At 41.2% G+C, this 15947-nt stretch overlaps 1 protein-coding gene across 5 annotated transcripts in view; it reads left to right on the top strand.

Moving 5' to 3' along the window:
* Nucleotides 1–4575: 4575 nt before the first annotated feature.
* Nucleotides 4576–15947, top strand: part of LOC127797196 (uncharacterized) — a 51983-nt gene continuing 40611 nt past the window's right edge. For all 5 annotated transcript variants that reach the window (XM_052329830.1, XM_052329831.1, XM_052329829.1 and 2 more), the window contains exons 1-3: nt 4576–4742; nt 4846–5323; nt 5416–5533. In XM_052329830.1, the coding sequence (XP_052185790.1) occupies nt 4652–4742; nt 4846–5323; nt 5416–5533 (687 nt within the window). In that variant the 5' untranslated portion in view covers nt 4576–4651. The remainder of the gene's footprint in view (nt 4743–4845; nt 5324–5415; nt 5534–15947) is intronic.

The raw sequence follows: 15947 nt of genomic DNA, 5'->3' as shown, positions 1-15947 counted from the left end.
GATGTAATATCCAGTGTTCAATATTATAAGCATTTTAGAAATTATGAGGTCAAATTTGGTATTTAATTATAGTTTTGGGCTTTTGTGTAATATTCGAAATGCAACCGAAGGGTAAGGGACCATGAAAAGCAAGCCGATGAAGGTAAAAATTGCCCAAATGAGCGACATTTGACAAAATCAAGAGATTTTCGAAGGTTTGAAGTAAAAGACGCGCGATTAGGAGCATTCAGGCAAAAGTGCAGATTTTGTAAATTATCCGAGGGAGGTCGAAACGACCAATTTTTCAGAAATTTCTTGAGGAAATGAAAAATATAGAACTTATGGGTAGTAGTGAAAGTGTTAGATAGTCTAGGGGTATCTAAGAATGGGAGAAAATGCAATTAAAAGTTGATTAGGGGCTAAAATGCAATTTTTCAAAAATTGCATAGTGTGAATCTGACCGGCCGCACTGTGGCCGCCGGCCAGCCGCCTGGGAGCGTCAGGAAGGTCGCCTGGTAAGTGCTAGGCTAGCTTCAGATGATGATGAAGTTGTAGGGACTCGCCATTGGTAGGAAAATGCTAGGATGTGACCGGAAATGGTGGCGGAAGAAATTTTCGATTTGGCTGAATCTTTCGAGGGCTTAGGCTCGTGATTTCGGGCTTTTCGATTGGTTTGGAGGATGGATTTGGGTTGAAGGGATAAGAACGAGCTAGATATGATGGGGAATTGGGTCAAAAATAAGTATAAAAGGGGTTCTCGGCCGATAGGTTTGAGGCACAAATAGATCGAAATTTCTCTAGTTTTAGGATGAATCGAGCTTCTGGGATAAGGGGCTTTTGTTCCTTGGCTGTTGACGATTGTTTCTAGAGCATTTGGGGTCATTTGGTATAGGTTTGGAGGGATTTTGCGAAGGTCGCTAGAAAATCAGGCTCGGCCGGACCGCGACCTGCAACTGGCTTTAAAGCCTTTTTTGGCTACTTTTTCTGAGGTTTGAAGGCACAACTGAGGTCGCCTCGACAAGACCTTTCAGGCCCCATAGTTGTTTAGAGCATCGGAGCTCGCCAAAGTCGGAGAAGAAGGCCGGAGAAGACGACTAGGCCGGCTACGTGTGGGCTTCACTCGCCGGGCCTCTAGGTGGCGCGTGAGGTATGATTTTTGCTTGATTTTAATTTTGGAATTTTGGTAAAATTATTTTAGGAATTTTCATGGAGAAATATTTTGTGAAACTTGATGTTAGGTATTTTTTATGAATTTCCGAAGGTAGAAATGTTTGAAAAATAAAGAAAAATAGAGAAAATTGAGGAAAAATAGAAAAATTGATTCCTAAGGTCTTAATGGTGAAATAGGAGTCAATTGGGTTGTTGGAAGAAGGATTACACAATTTTTGAGGTGTGGCACGTTTTTCGAGGTGAAATCTGAACTTTTTCGAATTCAGGTGAGTGGGTTGATTCTAGTTTTATCTTGTCTTGAATGTATTTTGAAGTGTGTGTAGAGGGTTCTGGTGAGTGGTTTTACCCTCCCGAGCTTAGGATTCACGTGATCGGACCGGTTCTAGTGAGCGGTTATACCCTTTCGAACCCGAGTTGTTTTACAAAGGCGTCACACTTATGTACATTGTGGAATCATTTGCATATTTAACATGTGAAATATTGCATCAACTGTTTTTACTTTTAAGACAAGTCGGTGCATGGCGTGTATTTTCATATCATTGGGGTGTCTATTTTCGTGTCGTTGTTAGGTCCATATGGGACGGGATGGGGTCTTTTTGAGGATGGGACAAGGTTAATCCTGGTGAACGGGTGACACTGTAGGGCACCCGAGGGATTAAGTATGTCGCGGCAAGGTCAACCCCAACGGTGTGTGGAATGGATTTTCCACGGGAGGTTGAGTATGCTAGGGAGATTTCTCAAGTTAGACATGTTGCATGTTGTCATTGTTTGTATATGCCATGCTCATATGTTGTTCATGAATTGTATAAACTGTTTCATGCCATTACTTAGATGTTTTATCATCTAACATGGGTTATGCCCCTGGAACATTCAACGTTCCAGCTAGGAATTGCTGCGAGGTCGAAGAAATGGCCGGTGGGGCTGACGGTGTTTAGTCGATAGTCGTTGTTACCATTTTGAAGATGTCAGAAGTTGTTTTGGTATATGTACGAACGATTATATGATACTGCTGATATCATTTTGTAATATTGTAACTTGTATTTCGAAATAGGATTGACTGGTATGAAAATCGTGGTAGGCCACGACATTTTGTTGTATTTATTCCGCTGTATTGTTTCGTTTAGTTTTAAGTCGTTTGATCTTGTTAGTTAAACGAGTAAGACTGGAATTCTCGGGGTTTTCATCTGCACGTGAAGATTGCTCTTGGAACCACCGCGGGCGTCGGCCATTGTATGTGACGAGTGTTTCATCTGCATGTGAAGATTGTATCCATGGCGCCGCGTGTGACAGACTTAAAAAAAAAAAGGATTCCCGGGAATTTCCTTATAGTGACGCGTTCGTGTAAGGCGGGGTGTTACATATTAGATGATGTAACCTCTTGAGAAGTTCAAGAGTATGCGCAATCAACGAAAATGGGAAGCAATAGTGACATCGAGATGTAACCGTATGGAGCAGTCGATTGAAGGAAAAGTAAGATCAAGAGTCGCGTTTTAGCGGGAATGGCATTTGTGTCCAGTAAAAAAACAATCCTATCGGTGCATACATTGGACAATGCAGACAAGAAAAAATTAAATTTTTTAATGATATCGATTAAACATATCGATATCCGTACCGATATGTATTGATCGATATTATTTGGAAGTTGTACTTCTTCATATCAACCGATGTGGCTATTAGGATATCGGTTATGTTGTATTGGTGATAAACCGATTTGGTTGGTCGACATCATCCGCATCGGTGCATAAATATTTCAACATCGGTGTATACATATTAGTTATATAAACGATAGCTATACATCGATAGGACAAAGTCGAGCGTTGTTAGCAACATGTATCGATTACCAACTGATATTGAAATATTTAAGAGAATTTAATATTAAAATAATTCACTTCCCAATATCTGCACCGGTAGGATACGTTGGCGACTGGAATTAAATGCCTTCCAATGTCCAAATACTCCACATATATGCATAATAATGTTCGTTGCACACTTCCCAATACATAATATATATCCAAGATAATATCGATTCCTTTGTATCGGTTTAAATTCGATACAAAGGAACTAATATGTTTGACCAATATGTTAATATTAGTGCATATATATCGTTTAATAAAACCGATACTTCCGCACCAATATTGAAATATTTAATGACTGAAAAATTAAATATTTGTCCTTTCAATACAACTCACTAATTGTTCACTGAATTCATATGTCGTTTGAGAATAACACAAGCGGATGGCGAATACATTAAGAGGAAAGACTGAAGCAGAAGCCAGGAAAATGCTAATGCCATCGATATATCAATTGAGATAGGATGTCGGTTGATAGATATCATTTTCAAACATATATACATAACCGATATATAAACAAATATAAAAAATTAATGTGGTAATTGATATAAAACATTATTAGGGTAATTGACATAGGTTATATGATATGGGTACTTGACCGATGCTCTGTAACCGACATATTTATGCGCATCGATTGTTTGTTTACCTTATATTTCAGTTATATGTTATGTATTATTTGTTTACCTAATATTTCTCTATTTTCCACATATATTAGATGATAATGTGGAGATCAAGGAGTTTTACCACGTCACAATGTTGAAGGCATTAAGAGGACACTGAAGCAGAATCTTGCCTTATCTGCACTTTTGTAGCAGAGATCGATTTCATAATATCAATCGCATAAGGATATGTCGGTTATTATATATCGATTTGCGTAAAATTAAAATCGATATATCATTTGTTATATGATGTATATCGGTTACTATGTATCAGTTACATTAAATTAAAACCGATACAATTATATCGATATATGATGTCGATATATACTTACATATCCTTATATATATTTTTGTGACTGATATATGAACCAAACCGATATAAAACATTTTTGGGTGTGGTTCCGATTTGAACTTATATCGGTTGACATATATCGATATCTAACCAATACATCAACCGATAGATGTTCAAACTAGTGAAATGCATACCCTTCACTCAATTGAGCTTTAGAATGCAGGATTAGAGTGAGATTCATTTGCATACCCATTACGTAGTCATTCAAAAAATCGTATCGAAGAGAGTAAAAGACTTTGAAATCACCCAAAAGGAATACCAATCGTCTTTTACCAAAAGATTTTCAAAAATAAGAAAATGAATACATGCCTGCAATGACTTTGAAGACGACAAATCGACGAAGAGATAGCAACCCTAGATGTTTAAAATAGAGAACGAAAAGGACGGGCGAGAGAGATGTTTTGGTCGACGAGTGATTGGGGATGTACGTGCGAGAGGAAGACGACAAAGGGATCTTAGGGCCAATTTATATCAGGGGTGTTTTTGGCCATTCAACTTTTAAAAAATCATAATTTTGTAAAAAAAAATTCAAGAGTTCTATTTTTGTAAAGATCCGCCAAGATCCGCCACTCTTATTTTTGCAAATTTCCCCGACGAGGGGTAGTGGAATTTACACCAGCGGGTAGGGTTTATCTTCGTCAATGGCGTCCATCAGCAGGGTTCTCTTCGTCAATGGCGTCCTCTCCGCTGACGGCACTCCACCACTCCCTGCCATCCTCGAATCCCACCCAGGTTGGTAGCCGCCGGTGCAATTTTTGTTTTCTGAAATCGCCTAGCAGTTACAATGTTTTTCATGTAAAGCACTGTTTATCACATTCTGTGGCAACAATTTCAGGCGCTTACACGGCGACCCGCACTCACGACAACGGTTCGATCGTCTTGTTCTGGGAAAGGCATTTGCGCAGACTCACCGATTCCGCGAAAATTCTACTGAATTCGAATCCCAACCTTTTGTTTGAATCCGGAAATTCAGTAGACTTATTTTCATCACGTTTGACGCAATCGTCAAATTGGGATTTGATGGTTCGCTCCCTGGTCAGCAATTCGGTGAGTAAAGCGTTGCCGGCGGCGTTGAAAGTGAGGAATATTGGTGAAGAATTATCAATTGCCGTTCTTGTGAGTGGCAACTTGGAGAAGCTGAGAGCAGATGAGGATATAGTGGACGAAGAAATAATTTCTAGGGCTTTTGATGTGTACGTACATGTGGGGACATATTTGCCTCCTGCGTTTGGTATTCGAGAAAATGGAGCCTGTTTGGCCGTGGTGGGTCATGGGAGGGATTTCGCTAATGCCAAGTATTCAGAATGGGTTAGGTAATGTTTTGTCTGTTAAGAGTTGTGTGCTTATGGATTTTGCTGGCATCACGATCTTTTGGACTTTGTTTTGGAATTTGTTTCTTTGGCAGGCTTAGGAAGTCTTTGGAGAAGTTGAGGCCACCAGGGGCCACTGAACTTTTGTTGTCTAATGATGGGGATAAGATACTGGAAGGTTGTACAACAAACTTTTTTGTGGTTTGCTGTAAGGTGAGGGACTAAATACTACACTATTTTGGATTACTTGAACTGCTTTTAAAGTGCTTAGCTGTTCTGATCTCAATATGATTTGTCTACTAGACTCAAGACCATGGCTGAACTTTGAATACTTGGTCATGGGTGGATTCATTGGGAGAGGGGGTTTATGGCTTTGAATTTACTAAAACAAAACACAAGAAAACAATAAATTACTGAGAATAAGCAATTTGAGTGGAGCTTGAATATTGAATGGTAGAAATGTTATGTGTTAGATCTCAAATCTGACAGGAAGGTTCTTCCGTAATTAAGGAAGAATAGAGAATAGGTGGGAAAGACAAACACGAGAAAGAGAGGGAAAGAAGAGAGAAAGAAAGAGAGAGAGAGAGAGAGATTGAGAGAATTAGGAGGGAAAAGATCAATGGTATTAATCCTCACATGATCCCCATTCTCATGCATTCATCATATTTATAGGAGAGTTACATCTCTAGAGAATTCTTCTAACCAACTCTCTCGGCAGGCAGGACCAAGTGGCCATGTGTGTGGAGTCCTACTAGCCTTAGAATCTTTACTAATTACAGTTATATCCTGCCCCTAATTACATTCATGCCCTTGGGCTGTGACAACTCCCCTCCCCTTGAATTATTTCTTGTTCCCAAGAAATCAAAGAAGTCTAGCCACCTTGGGATATTGCTGGAGCAGATCTGGGAGATACTCCCAAGTGGTGTTGTCGAGGTGCAAGTGTGACCACTGCACCAAAACTTGTGTGAGGGGCACAAAATTCTTGTGGATCACCTGTTTATCCAGCATAGCTTGGGGTTCCACCTCTACCACCTGGTCTTCAACCAATTCTAGTACTTCCCTGCTAACTGTCTCAGATGGCCCAACTGCCTTCTTTAGGAGTGATGCATGAAATACTGGGTGCAACCCTACTTTTTCTGGAAGTTGTAATCGGTAGGCTACCGGTCCCACTTTAGCAAGAACTCGGAAGGGCCCATAGTACTTTGGGCTGATCTTAAACGTAGGTCCCTTACAAAAAAGGTGTTGTTGGAACCTTTTAACCTTCAAGTAGACTTCCTCACCCACTTCAAATGTTCTATCATAATGGTGTCTGTCAGGCATTTGCTTCATCTTTTGCTCTGCCATGGCAAGCTCCTTCTTAATCACCTGCAAAGCCTTCTGCCTTGCTTGTAAGTACTGATCAGTTGAAGTTTTAGCTGGAGTGTAGTGCATAATAGCTGGAATTATATGGGGAGGGTATCCAAATAGAGCTTCAAAGGGGGTTCTCTTATGAGCTGTGTGGAAGTTGGTGTTGTACCACCACTAAGCCAATGCCATCCACTTACTCTAACTCCTGGGTTTAGTGAAGCTTAGGCACCTTAAGTATGTCTCAAGACATTGATTCACACGCTCTGTTTGTTTATCGGTCTTTGGGTGATAGGTCGAAGACATCTGCAGCTTGATTCCTAATCCTTGAAATAGTGCTTTCCAGAACTAACTTGTGAATACTTTGTCTTTGTCAGAGACAACAGTCCTTGGTAGCCCATGTATCTTAAATACCGAATCCATCAATTTCCTAGCCACCCCTGTAGCAGTAAATGGGTGTGCCAAGGTGATGAAGTGGTTGAACTTCATCATCTGGTCCATTACCACTAGGATAGTATCGAACCCCTCAAATTTGGGCAGACCCTCTACAAAGTCCATGGTGATCTGTTCCCAAGCTTGAGATGGTATCTCCAGAGGCTACAGAAGGCCTAAAGAGGGCACTTGCTCATGTTTACACCGTTGGCAGGTGGTGTACTGATGCACATATTTGGTCACATCTCTTTTTAGTCCCGACCAGTAAGAGAGTTGCCTCACCCTATGATGGGTGACATTCAGCCCCGAATGGCCTCCTATAGGGGAGTCATGCAATGATTGAAGGATCCATTGTCTGAGTTGCTCATCTTCCCCTATGACCACCTTGTCGTGGTATCTTAGGAGTCCCCCTTTGAATGGGTATTATACCCAGCCTCCTCTTGAGGGTGTACTGCTAGCCTAGTGAGCATCTCTTTAATCCACGGGGTCTGCTCATAACTGTGTGTGATGCCTTGTACCCAATCCGGGACTAAGGCTAATATGGCATGGCAAGTAGTTGTGTTCTCCTGTCTTGATAATGCATCTGCCACCAAATTCTCCTTCCCCTTTCTGTACTGAATGCAGTAATCAAACCCCATCAACTTGGGTGATTCCCTTCCTCTGTAATTGGTTATGTGGTTCATCAAGGCTTGAAAGGTTGTAGGGACATTTGTGAGTCCAAATGGCATAACCAAGAACTCATTATGTCCTTGGTGAGTCTTGAAAGTTGTTTTTGGACAGTCATTTGGGTTCATCCTAATCTGATGATACCCTGAGGCAAGGTCCAATTTAGAAAAAATGGATGCTCATGTTAGTTCATCAAGAAGGTCATCAATGATAGGGATTGGGAATTTGTTTTTGATGGTTATGGAGTTTAGCTGTTTGTAGTCCACACAAAATCTCCATGATCCGTCTTTTTTCTTAACTAGGAGAACTGGTGAGGCAAATGGGCTTTGGCTCTATTAGATTAAGGATTTGTTCAACATATCCTTCACAAGTTTTTCAATCTTGGCCTTTTGAACAGGGGAGTAGCGATAGGCTCTTAGATTAACCGGTTTACTGTTAGATTTAAGGTGAATGGAATGATAAAGGAACCAGTGTGGGGGAAGGGTTGTGGGATTGGCAAAGATTTCCTCAAATTCCATCAACAATTTATGAATTGATTCATAGGAGTGTACCTGTGGGGTGGCTGATACCATGTCTCAGGGTAGGGACTACCATCTTTTCCCTGGTCTACCTTGGTGCTGGTCCTCATACCCATATGTTTCTGTCTCCAGGGCATATAGGGAGTGTAGTCGCCCAATTGAGGTTCCCCTTTGCTCCAGGAACTTTTGTAGTTTCTTCCTTGACACTGCCTTGTACTCCCCTTTCTTCGGACAGCCCCTAAGAGTGACCTTCTGTTCCCCCATCTCGAAGGTGACTTCTAGAGTTTTGAAGTCAAATACTAGGGGACTCACTGTCCTCATCCAATCGATCCCTAGCACTATATGGCACCCTCCCAATCTGAGAATTATCAAATATGTTGTAATCTCGTGTCCACTCATCACCCATTGGAATCCCCTACATGAGAATTGACTCATCATCTTGCTCCCATTAGCTATCAACACAAACAAGGGAGGAGTTGTTATGACCCTAGGGTTTGGTTTAGATGGAAAATTAAGAAGAATTCGGGAGAGAGAGAGAGAACTTGGAGGGAGACAGCAAGAATAGAAGTGGAATAGAGAGGAAGGGAGAGAAGAGCACAAAGATGCGAGAGAGAAATCTTAGAGAGAACTGAAGAGAGAGAAGCATTCAATCAATTATTACTTAATATCCTCCAAAAGAGCCTCTCGGGTAGCTTATATAGCTACTCTCATTGTTAGTGCTTTCAGTTATCATTTGTAACTGAAAGTATTACAACTTCTTATCTAAAACATAAATGTAACTAAAGGAATACAAAAAAAAATACAAATCAGTAATTGCCGCATGCTTAATGACTGTTGTATCTTAGGGTCATAACAATCCCCTCTCCTTAAAAGATTTCTTGTCCTCAAGAAATCACAGCAAGGCTCTAAAATGATTTTGGTCATTGATTCTCCATGCCTCCCCTCAAAAGAAATTACTTCATCCAATTCCCATCTTCACTACCTGGTTTCTCCTTCGCCTTTTCTTGTACTTGGCTTTTGATTTCCTTTTCCTTTGCCTTCGCATTTCTTTTTCTCCAAAAACAATAGTACTATGATTTGTTGCAACACCTAGTTCAACCATCCACCCATGCCCTGCTGCTATCAAAATTAATTTTAATTGACTAGTCATACCTTCCACCATATCATCTCCAACAGTATAGAGGGATTCAAATTGCTCTGCAAGCCAAAACCAGAATTGATGCAGTTGCTCTCCCCCCCAAATTTGAACAAGCACAACAGCAAGAGTCTTGTTTTCCTCGACAACAAATTCCTCCACCGTCTTCCCAGCATCTGTTCCTTCCTCATCTTCAGTAGGGGTCTCCTTCATTGGAGTATCTCTTACTTCCTGCACATATAAACTGTGATTCCCACCGACATCCTTGCTCATTCTTTCCTCCTTGTTGGATTTTTTTGTTACAACTGGCTGGTCCCACTCCAAGTTTTCCTTAGATTCGTGTTTGATCTGATTTGTAGCTATAGAGACTCCCTCAATCGGTTGGCTGCTCTTAGTAGATCTGTTAGGCTGCAACTCATTCTTTCGAAATATGGCTTCCAAGGTTCTTGATCCCTTGCTTTCTCAGCCGCTTGTTTCATAGTTGTAGGCATCATCATCTTAACCAATGATCTCAATTCGTCCTTTAGACCTCTAATAAAATTGGAGACAAAGTATCTCTCCGTTAAGGCAGGCTGCAAGGTCAACATCAAAGACCTTAATTCTTCAAACCTATCCTGATACTCCATCACCGATCCAACCTGTTTGAGTTCGTGAAATTCATCAATCGCTTCAGTCATTAACTTCTCTCCAAACTGGTCGCCTCGATCCTCCACAAACTCAGTCCGATTAACCTCCATTTTAGTTGAAATACTGACCCGAAACATCCTAGCAAGCCGAACCAGCAATTCGTCCATTCGATCCAGTGTTTGCTTGAAGTTGGCGCAACTTTTCTCCCATGATTGCACAGCATTTTCCCCAACTTCCTCAGTTCCTCTTGAGTTGAATCCAACAGATCTTCCCATAGAGAAATGCTGAGACTGCATCATAGATATACTATTATCATGAAGCTGTTCTTTTTGGTACATGTCCATGGCATAATCAGCATTGCCACCTATGAATCCTGGTAAAGCCGGAAAATCTTCATTGTTGAACTCTTGGTTTTGCTGAACAATGGGACTAACTCCAAGGCCTTGTTTACAAAGTGAACCCAATTGTCTTTGAGACCCTCCAGCAGAACTAGGATGGCTGGTTAGCTGGACACGGCTCTGAGATAATGGCCCCCCAACAGTTGGATAGGAGTTTCCTAGCATAGAGATCACCTGTGAAGAAGCTTGTTGAAGTACACCATTGATTAGTTTGTTAGGCCCTTGAATACTTAAATTTCTAGAGCCACTGCTGGCAGCTAAATTAAGGCGAGAAGTAAGACCAGGCATAGATAATCCTCCACCAGAACTCATGCTTCTCTTGATGCTTCCTCCACCTACCCTATTTCTCATTGAACTGGTTATTCGAGGACCAACATTTCCTAGAATTGGAGACACTCCAAGTCTTGGAACAGCACTACGGTTACCCATCGCTGCAGCAGTTGGCAAAATGCTAGGAATAGAACCACCAACTCCATTATTGCTGCTACTAAATCTAGGGCTTCCAACAACACCAATTCCACCTCTATTTGTCATGCTTGAGTGACCGACTCAAATTCAGCAACCTTAGATTCCAAAAGGCTGGATCTGAATCAGCCTTTAGTTGTTGCTGATGGCCTCCAAATCAATTACCCTTCAAACAACCTGCCGGCTCTGGTTAATTTCAGAAGACAACCTGTCCTAATCAGTTTCGGAAATTTGCCTGCAACTTCTGAAATCAACACTTCCGCTGCGCAACTCTAAAACCACAAATTCAGAAGATAACCTGTTCTAATTAGCTGTTGATTGAATTTGTTCGGTCTCCAAATTCACCAGAATTCAGTCACTGAAATTGCTTCGATAAATCGCCAAGACCTATTGATAATCGATCGCTTCCAATCCATAACCTTAGCAGCTTCAAGTTCAGCCAATTTAAATTTACTGGAATCTAAATTCAGCAAACTACTCTGCCTCGATCACTGTTAAGATCGCTTGGGAGCTGCCTGACTCACCGCCTAGGGGACGATCGGCTCCGTTACAGTACTTCAAAGTCGCCTCCAGATCTCAAATGAAAATCACTGTTGGAAATTAATAACAGAGAAGTATCATTCCACTCGTCAGAATTCTGCCAGATTGCCGAAATTCACCCCTGGACCGTTTCCAATCGCACCTTCCTTCCCACCTCGGTCACATGCAGTGACCTAGACCTGTTCCGAGAGTTGCTTGCCTTGCGTTGCCTGCAATTCCGACCCTTACTGATCTGTCGAGGACCATTGGATCTGTTGCAGCTAAGTTGTCATGATCCTGGTTTGCTACAGTCTTCCTAAGGATACGATTGGTTTTTGCGGCTACCAAAAATCAATCTGAATACGTTGATCACTGTCGGAACTCTCCCGACTCGCGTCGTCTTCAATTCCGAGCCGAAATTGCTTTGATCGGCTTTGCCTTCCCCATCCGAGTTCAACTCCGGCTTGCAATTGGTCGCTATCTACTCACAACCAATGCTAATCAAGATTCGCAATGGATTGACCACCCAATCACCGTCCACTTCAGCTTGCATCGTCAGAAATCGTTGCTTCTTCCCAAACTTACTGCCAAGGATTGTCGGAATCACCGCCACTTCCGGAAACGCCTACTGCCTTGATCAGTTCTGCAATCTATCGTTTGAACTCGCCTGCTGCTACTAGATTCCGTAGTAGCCTTCAAATTTCGAGAATCAACCTCGGCGGGATAGCAGATATCGATCCATTAGAGATTAATCAATAAAGAAAGCTGCCGAGGAAACTTGGCTCTGATACCAAATGTTATGACCCTAGGGTTTGGCTAGGGTTTAGATGGAAAATTGAGAAGAATTCGGGAGAGAGAGAGAGAACTTGGAGGGAGACAGCAAGAATTGAAGTGGAATAGAGAGGAAGGGAGAGAAGAGCACAAAGATGCGAGAGAGAAATCTTAGAGAGAACTGAAGAGAGAGAAGCATTCAATCAATTATTACTTAATATCCTCCAAAAGAGCCTCTTGGGTAGCTTATATAGCTACTCTCATTGTTAGTGCTTTCAGTTATCATTTGTAACTGAAAGTATTACAACTTCTTATCTAAAACAGAAATGTAACTAAAGGAATTTAAGAAAAAATACAAATCAGTAATTGGCGCATGCTTAATGACTGTTGTATCTTAGGGTCATAACAGGAGTCTCCTGCAATTCACATTGTAGGGTAGTGGCCATTTCTTCGTCTAATAAACTATGGGTGCTGCCACTGTTAATGAGCACCACCAACTTTCTTTTCCCCACCATTCCTTTAACCTGCAATACCTTGCTCGAGGCACAACCTTGCAAGGCGTGTATGGAAATTTCCCCTCTTTCTTCCTCAACCTGCCCTTCAGGTTCCTCTCCTTCTTTAGTATCCTCTTCTCCTTGGCCCTCCATAGTTAACATCATCCTCTTACACTGATGCCTTTGCCTAAAATTTTCACCACAACGGAAACAAAGCCCCATTTGCCTCTTCTAATCCAAGGTCAAGTCCTTGGCTGGGATTGGGGCCAATGGGTTTCTTCCCATTGATCCACTCCTCTGCCATGGCTGGGTACTTCCCCTATTCGTCCCACTGTAAGAAGTCTCCTCTCGATTTCCTTTAGGGGATAGCCTATGCTTCTTAGCGAAAGCTTCCAGGGCCAGCTCATGAAGGTGGGCTTGCTCTGCTGCTTGCCTAACTGAAGTTGGATAGAGCATTTTCATGGTGGGTTGGATTTGATCATCCAACCCACTGATAAAACTAGACATGAAATAGGCTTCATCCAAGGAGGGTGAGACAAGGAGAGTAAGGATCTTAGTTTCTAGAACCTTACCTAATATTCCTCTATTGTTCCCTTCTATTTGAGCTTGTTGAACCCTTCTATAACATCGGTCTGAGTCTTCTCTCCAAACTTCTCCAAACTTGCTACATAGGCCACTCACAAATTCCTGCCAACTCCATTCTACCCGTCCTCCGCTCCAATTTTGAAACCAAGCCTCGGCCACATTGTCCAGGTAAGTGGCGCCTATGTTCACCTTCTCCCTTTCTGCCACTCTATACTAGTAGAACACCCTCTCACACCGTCGAATCCACCATCTAGGCCGATCTTGTTCAAACGTAGGGATGTCCATCCTCGGTCCTTGAAGTGTGGAGAGAGCTCCCCCAACTCCCCTATTGAAAATTTCCTCCTCTGTTTCCCCCCTGTCCCCTATCTCCATTTGATCTTGAGACCTCAACTTATTCCTTAGCGTCGGCAGAATTGGCTCCAGGGAGGCCTTGGGAGGGAAGTCCGTTGGTAAGCTAGCATTGGGCTGCCGAGCAAACATGCTCAAGGCGACACTCAATTGCTGGCTTAATCCAACAAATTCCTCCCTAATTCCGTTGACCGTTCGATCCAGATTGGTCGCATTCTCCGATCTACTTTGGTTTATCTCCTTCTGAGTCTGCCGAATTCCCATCTCCAGTGTCTCCAGACGATCGTCCACTTGCTCCTGGCTCTGTCTCATACACACTTCAATCGCATCCAACTGTGACTCCATCTACTTCGCCCTAGTACCTTCTGCCATAACCTATTCCAATCGAATCGCTGACTTTGATACCAATTGTCAGATCTCAAATCTGATAGGAAGGTTCTTCTGTAATTGAGGAAGAACAAAGAATAGGCAGGAAAGACAAACACGAAAAGGAGAGGGAAAGAAGAGAGAAAGAAAAAGAAAGAGATTGAGAGAATTAGGAGGGAAAAGATCAGTGGTATTAATTCTCACATGATCCCCAATCTCATACATTCATCTTATTTATAGGTGAGTTACATCTCTAGAGAATTCTTCTAACCAACTCTCCCGGCAGTTACGACCAAGTGGCCATGTGCACTTGGAGTCCTACTAGCCTTAGAATCTCTACTAATTACAATTATATCTTTCCCCTAATTACAGTCATGCCCTTGGGCTGTGACATTATGGAATAGCTAGGAAAGCTGGTTACTTTAGAATGTCTAGATATGAAATTACTGCCAAAAGAAAAAATACCAAAAACAAAAATTACTTGACTGGAAGGCTTAAATGTTTAAATTTGGTCAAAATTCTAATAACGTCATGACACTACTGTTGCACCATTGCTTGGGTTATTTCCATTTAAGGCCCCCCAAAGTTGAGGTAAGTGCATTTTACAAAACAAAAATTTTACTAAAACCTTGTTTTCAGCTCCTCTTGGCCTTAGTCTGATCCCGTAGCTCTACACACTCTTCTTTCATGTGCATAGCACCATGAATAGAAACAAGAAACTCATTTTTCTCTTCTTTCCATTTTCCTACTTGTGCACTAGGGGAGTGTTTTAGAAAAGATACATATTATTATAAGCATGAATCAACTTTGTTCTGTGATGAATGAATTCACAGAACATATCTATGAAGAAGTGTCTTGGTGTATGTTGTTAGCAAATCATATTGTTTTAGTGAATAAGAAAAAAAAAGAAAAGAAAAGGGCTTTAATATTAAGTTCAAACTGTGGAGGGTCCTTTAGAATCCAAAGGCTTCAAGCGAGTAGGAATTCTAAGTATATGTAATGTTAGTTTGGTAAAACTAGAAATGTGGATGATGTCATGGTAAATTAGAAGATATAGTTTGTGGAGAAAGGGAATTTTCTTCATTCATATGATTTTACCATACATGGCAAGAATATATATACATACAAGGAGATTCCAAATTGAACAAAATAGGGTTTTAGAGTGAATTCAATCCTCACTGATTTCATCATTCTCTCAGCTATATATACAGAAGACATTGCCTAATCTAGGATGCTGAAGAATATAAAGCATTGGTTTCCTATTCTAGGATGATATAATATCTACAGGATTCCTTTCCTAATCTAGAAGGTTAACTGTAAGAAAATTAGAAAGATTTCTTAAACTATAAATTTATTACAATATGAAAAGGAATAAACACTAAAGATATTGTTGTCACTTTTGATTCTCCAACACTTTTCCTTAAGCTGGTGAATAGATGTCCCTCCTTCCCAGCTTGCTAATAAGAGATTCAAATCCTGATCTTAGTATGGCCTTAGTGAGTACATCTGCTTTTTGACTAGCCGTAGAATGATAAGTGAATTTTATCCCACCATGTTCAATTTCCCTTTTTATAAAACTTCTATCAATCTTTATGTTAACCTTAGGACTATTAGATTATACCCTTAGGCGAGGAAACCCTCTCATAAACCCTTTCCAACACTCACGGATGCAGTGGAATTATAAGAACATAAAATGAACAATAGAAAGAAATTAACAGAATTGAAAAGATCAAACCATAAAGGAGACACAACATATTTATCTTGGTTCAAGCCAATTTAATTGGCTCTACATCCAACAGTCCAACACCCCAATCGAGCAGCTTTTATTGAGAAGAAACTTGATCAGTACAAAATCCAAGCCCTCATACAATCCTATCGCTCAAGTACAATCCCTTGTTCACTCCAAGAAAGCCCAAGAACTCAATACACAAGTCTCACTTTCTCTAGAATAAATGTACT

This window comes from Diospyros lotus, chromosome 3, assembly GCF_014633365.1.
Source record: "Diospyros lotus cultivar Yz01 chromosome 3, ASM1463336v1, whole genome shotgun sequence".
NCBI lineage: Eukaryota > Viridiplantae > Streptophyta > Magnoliopsida > Ericales > Ebenaceae > Diospyros > Diospyros lotus.
Note: the sequence above shows the minus strand (reverse complement) of the source record. Positions and strands in the feature narration are given on the sequence as shown.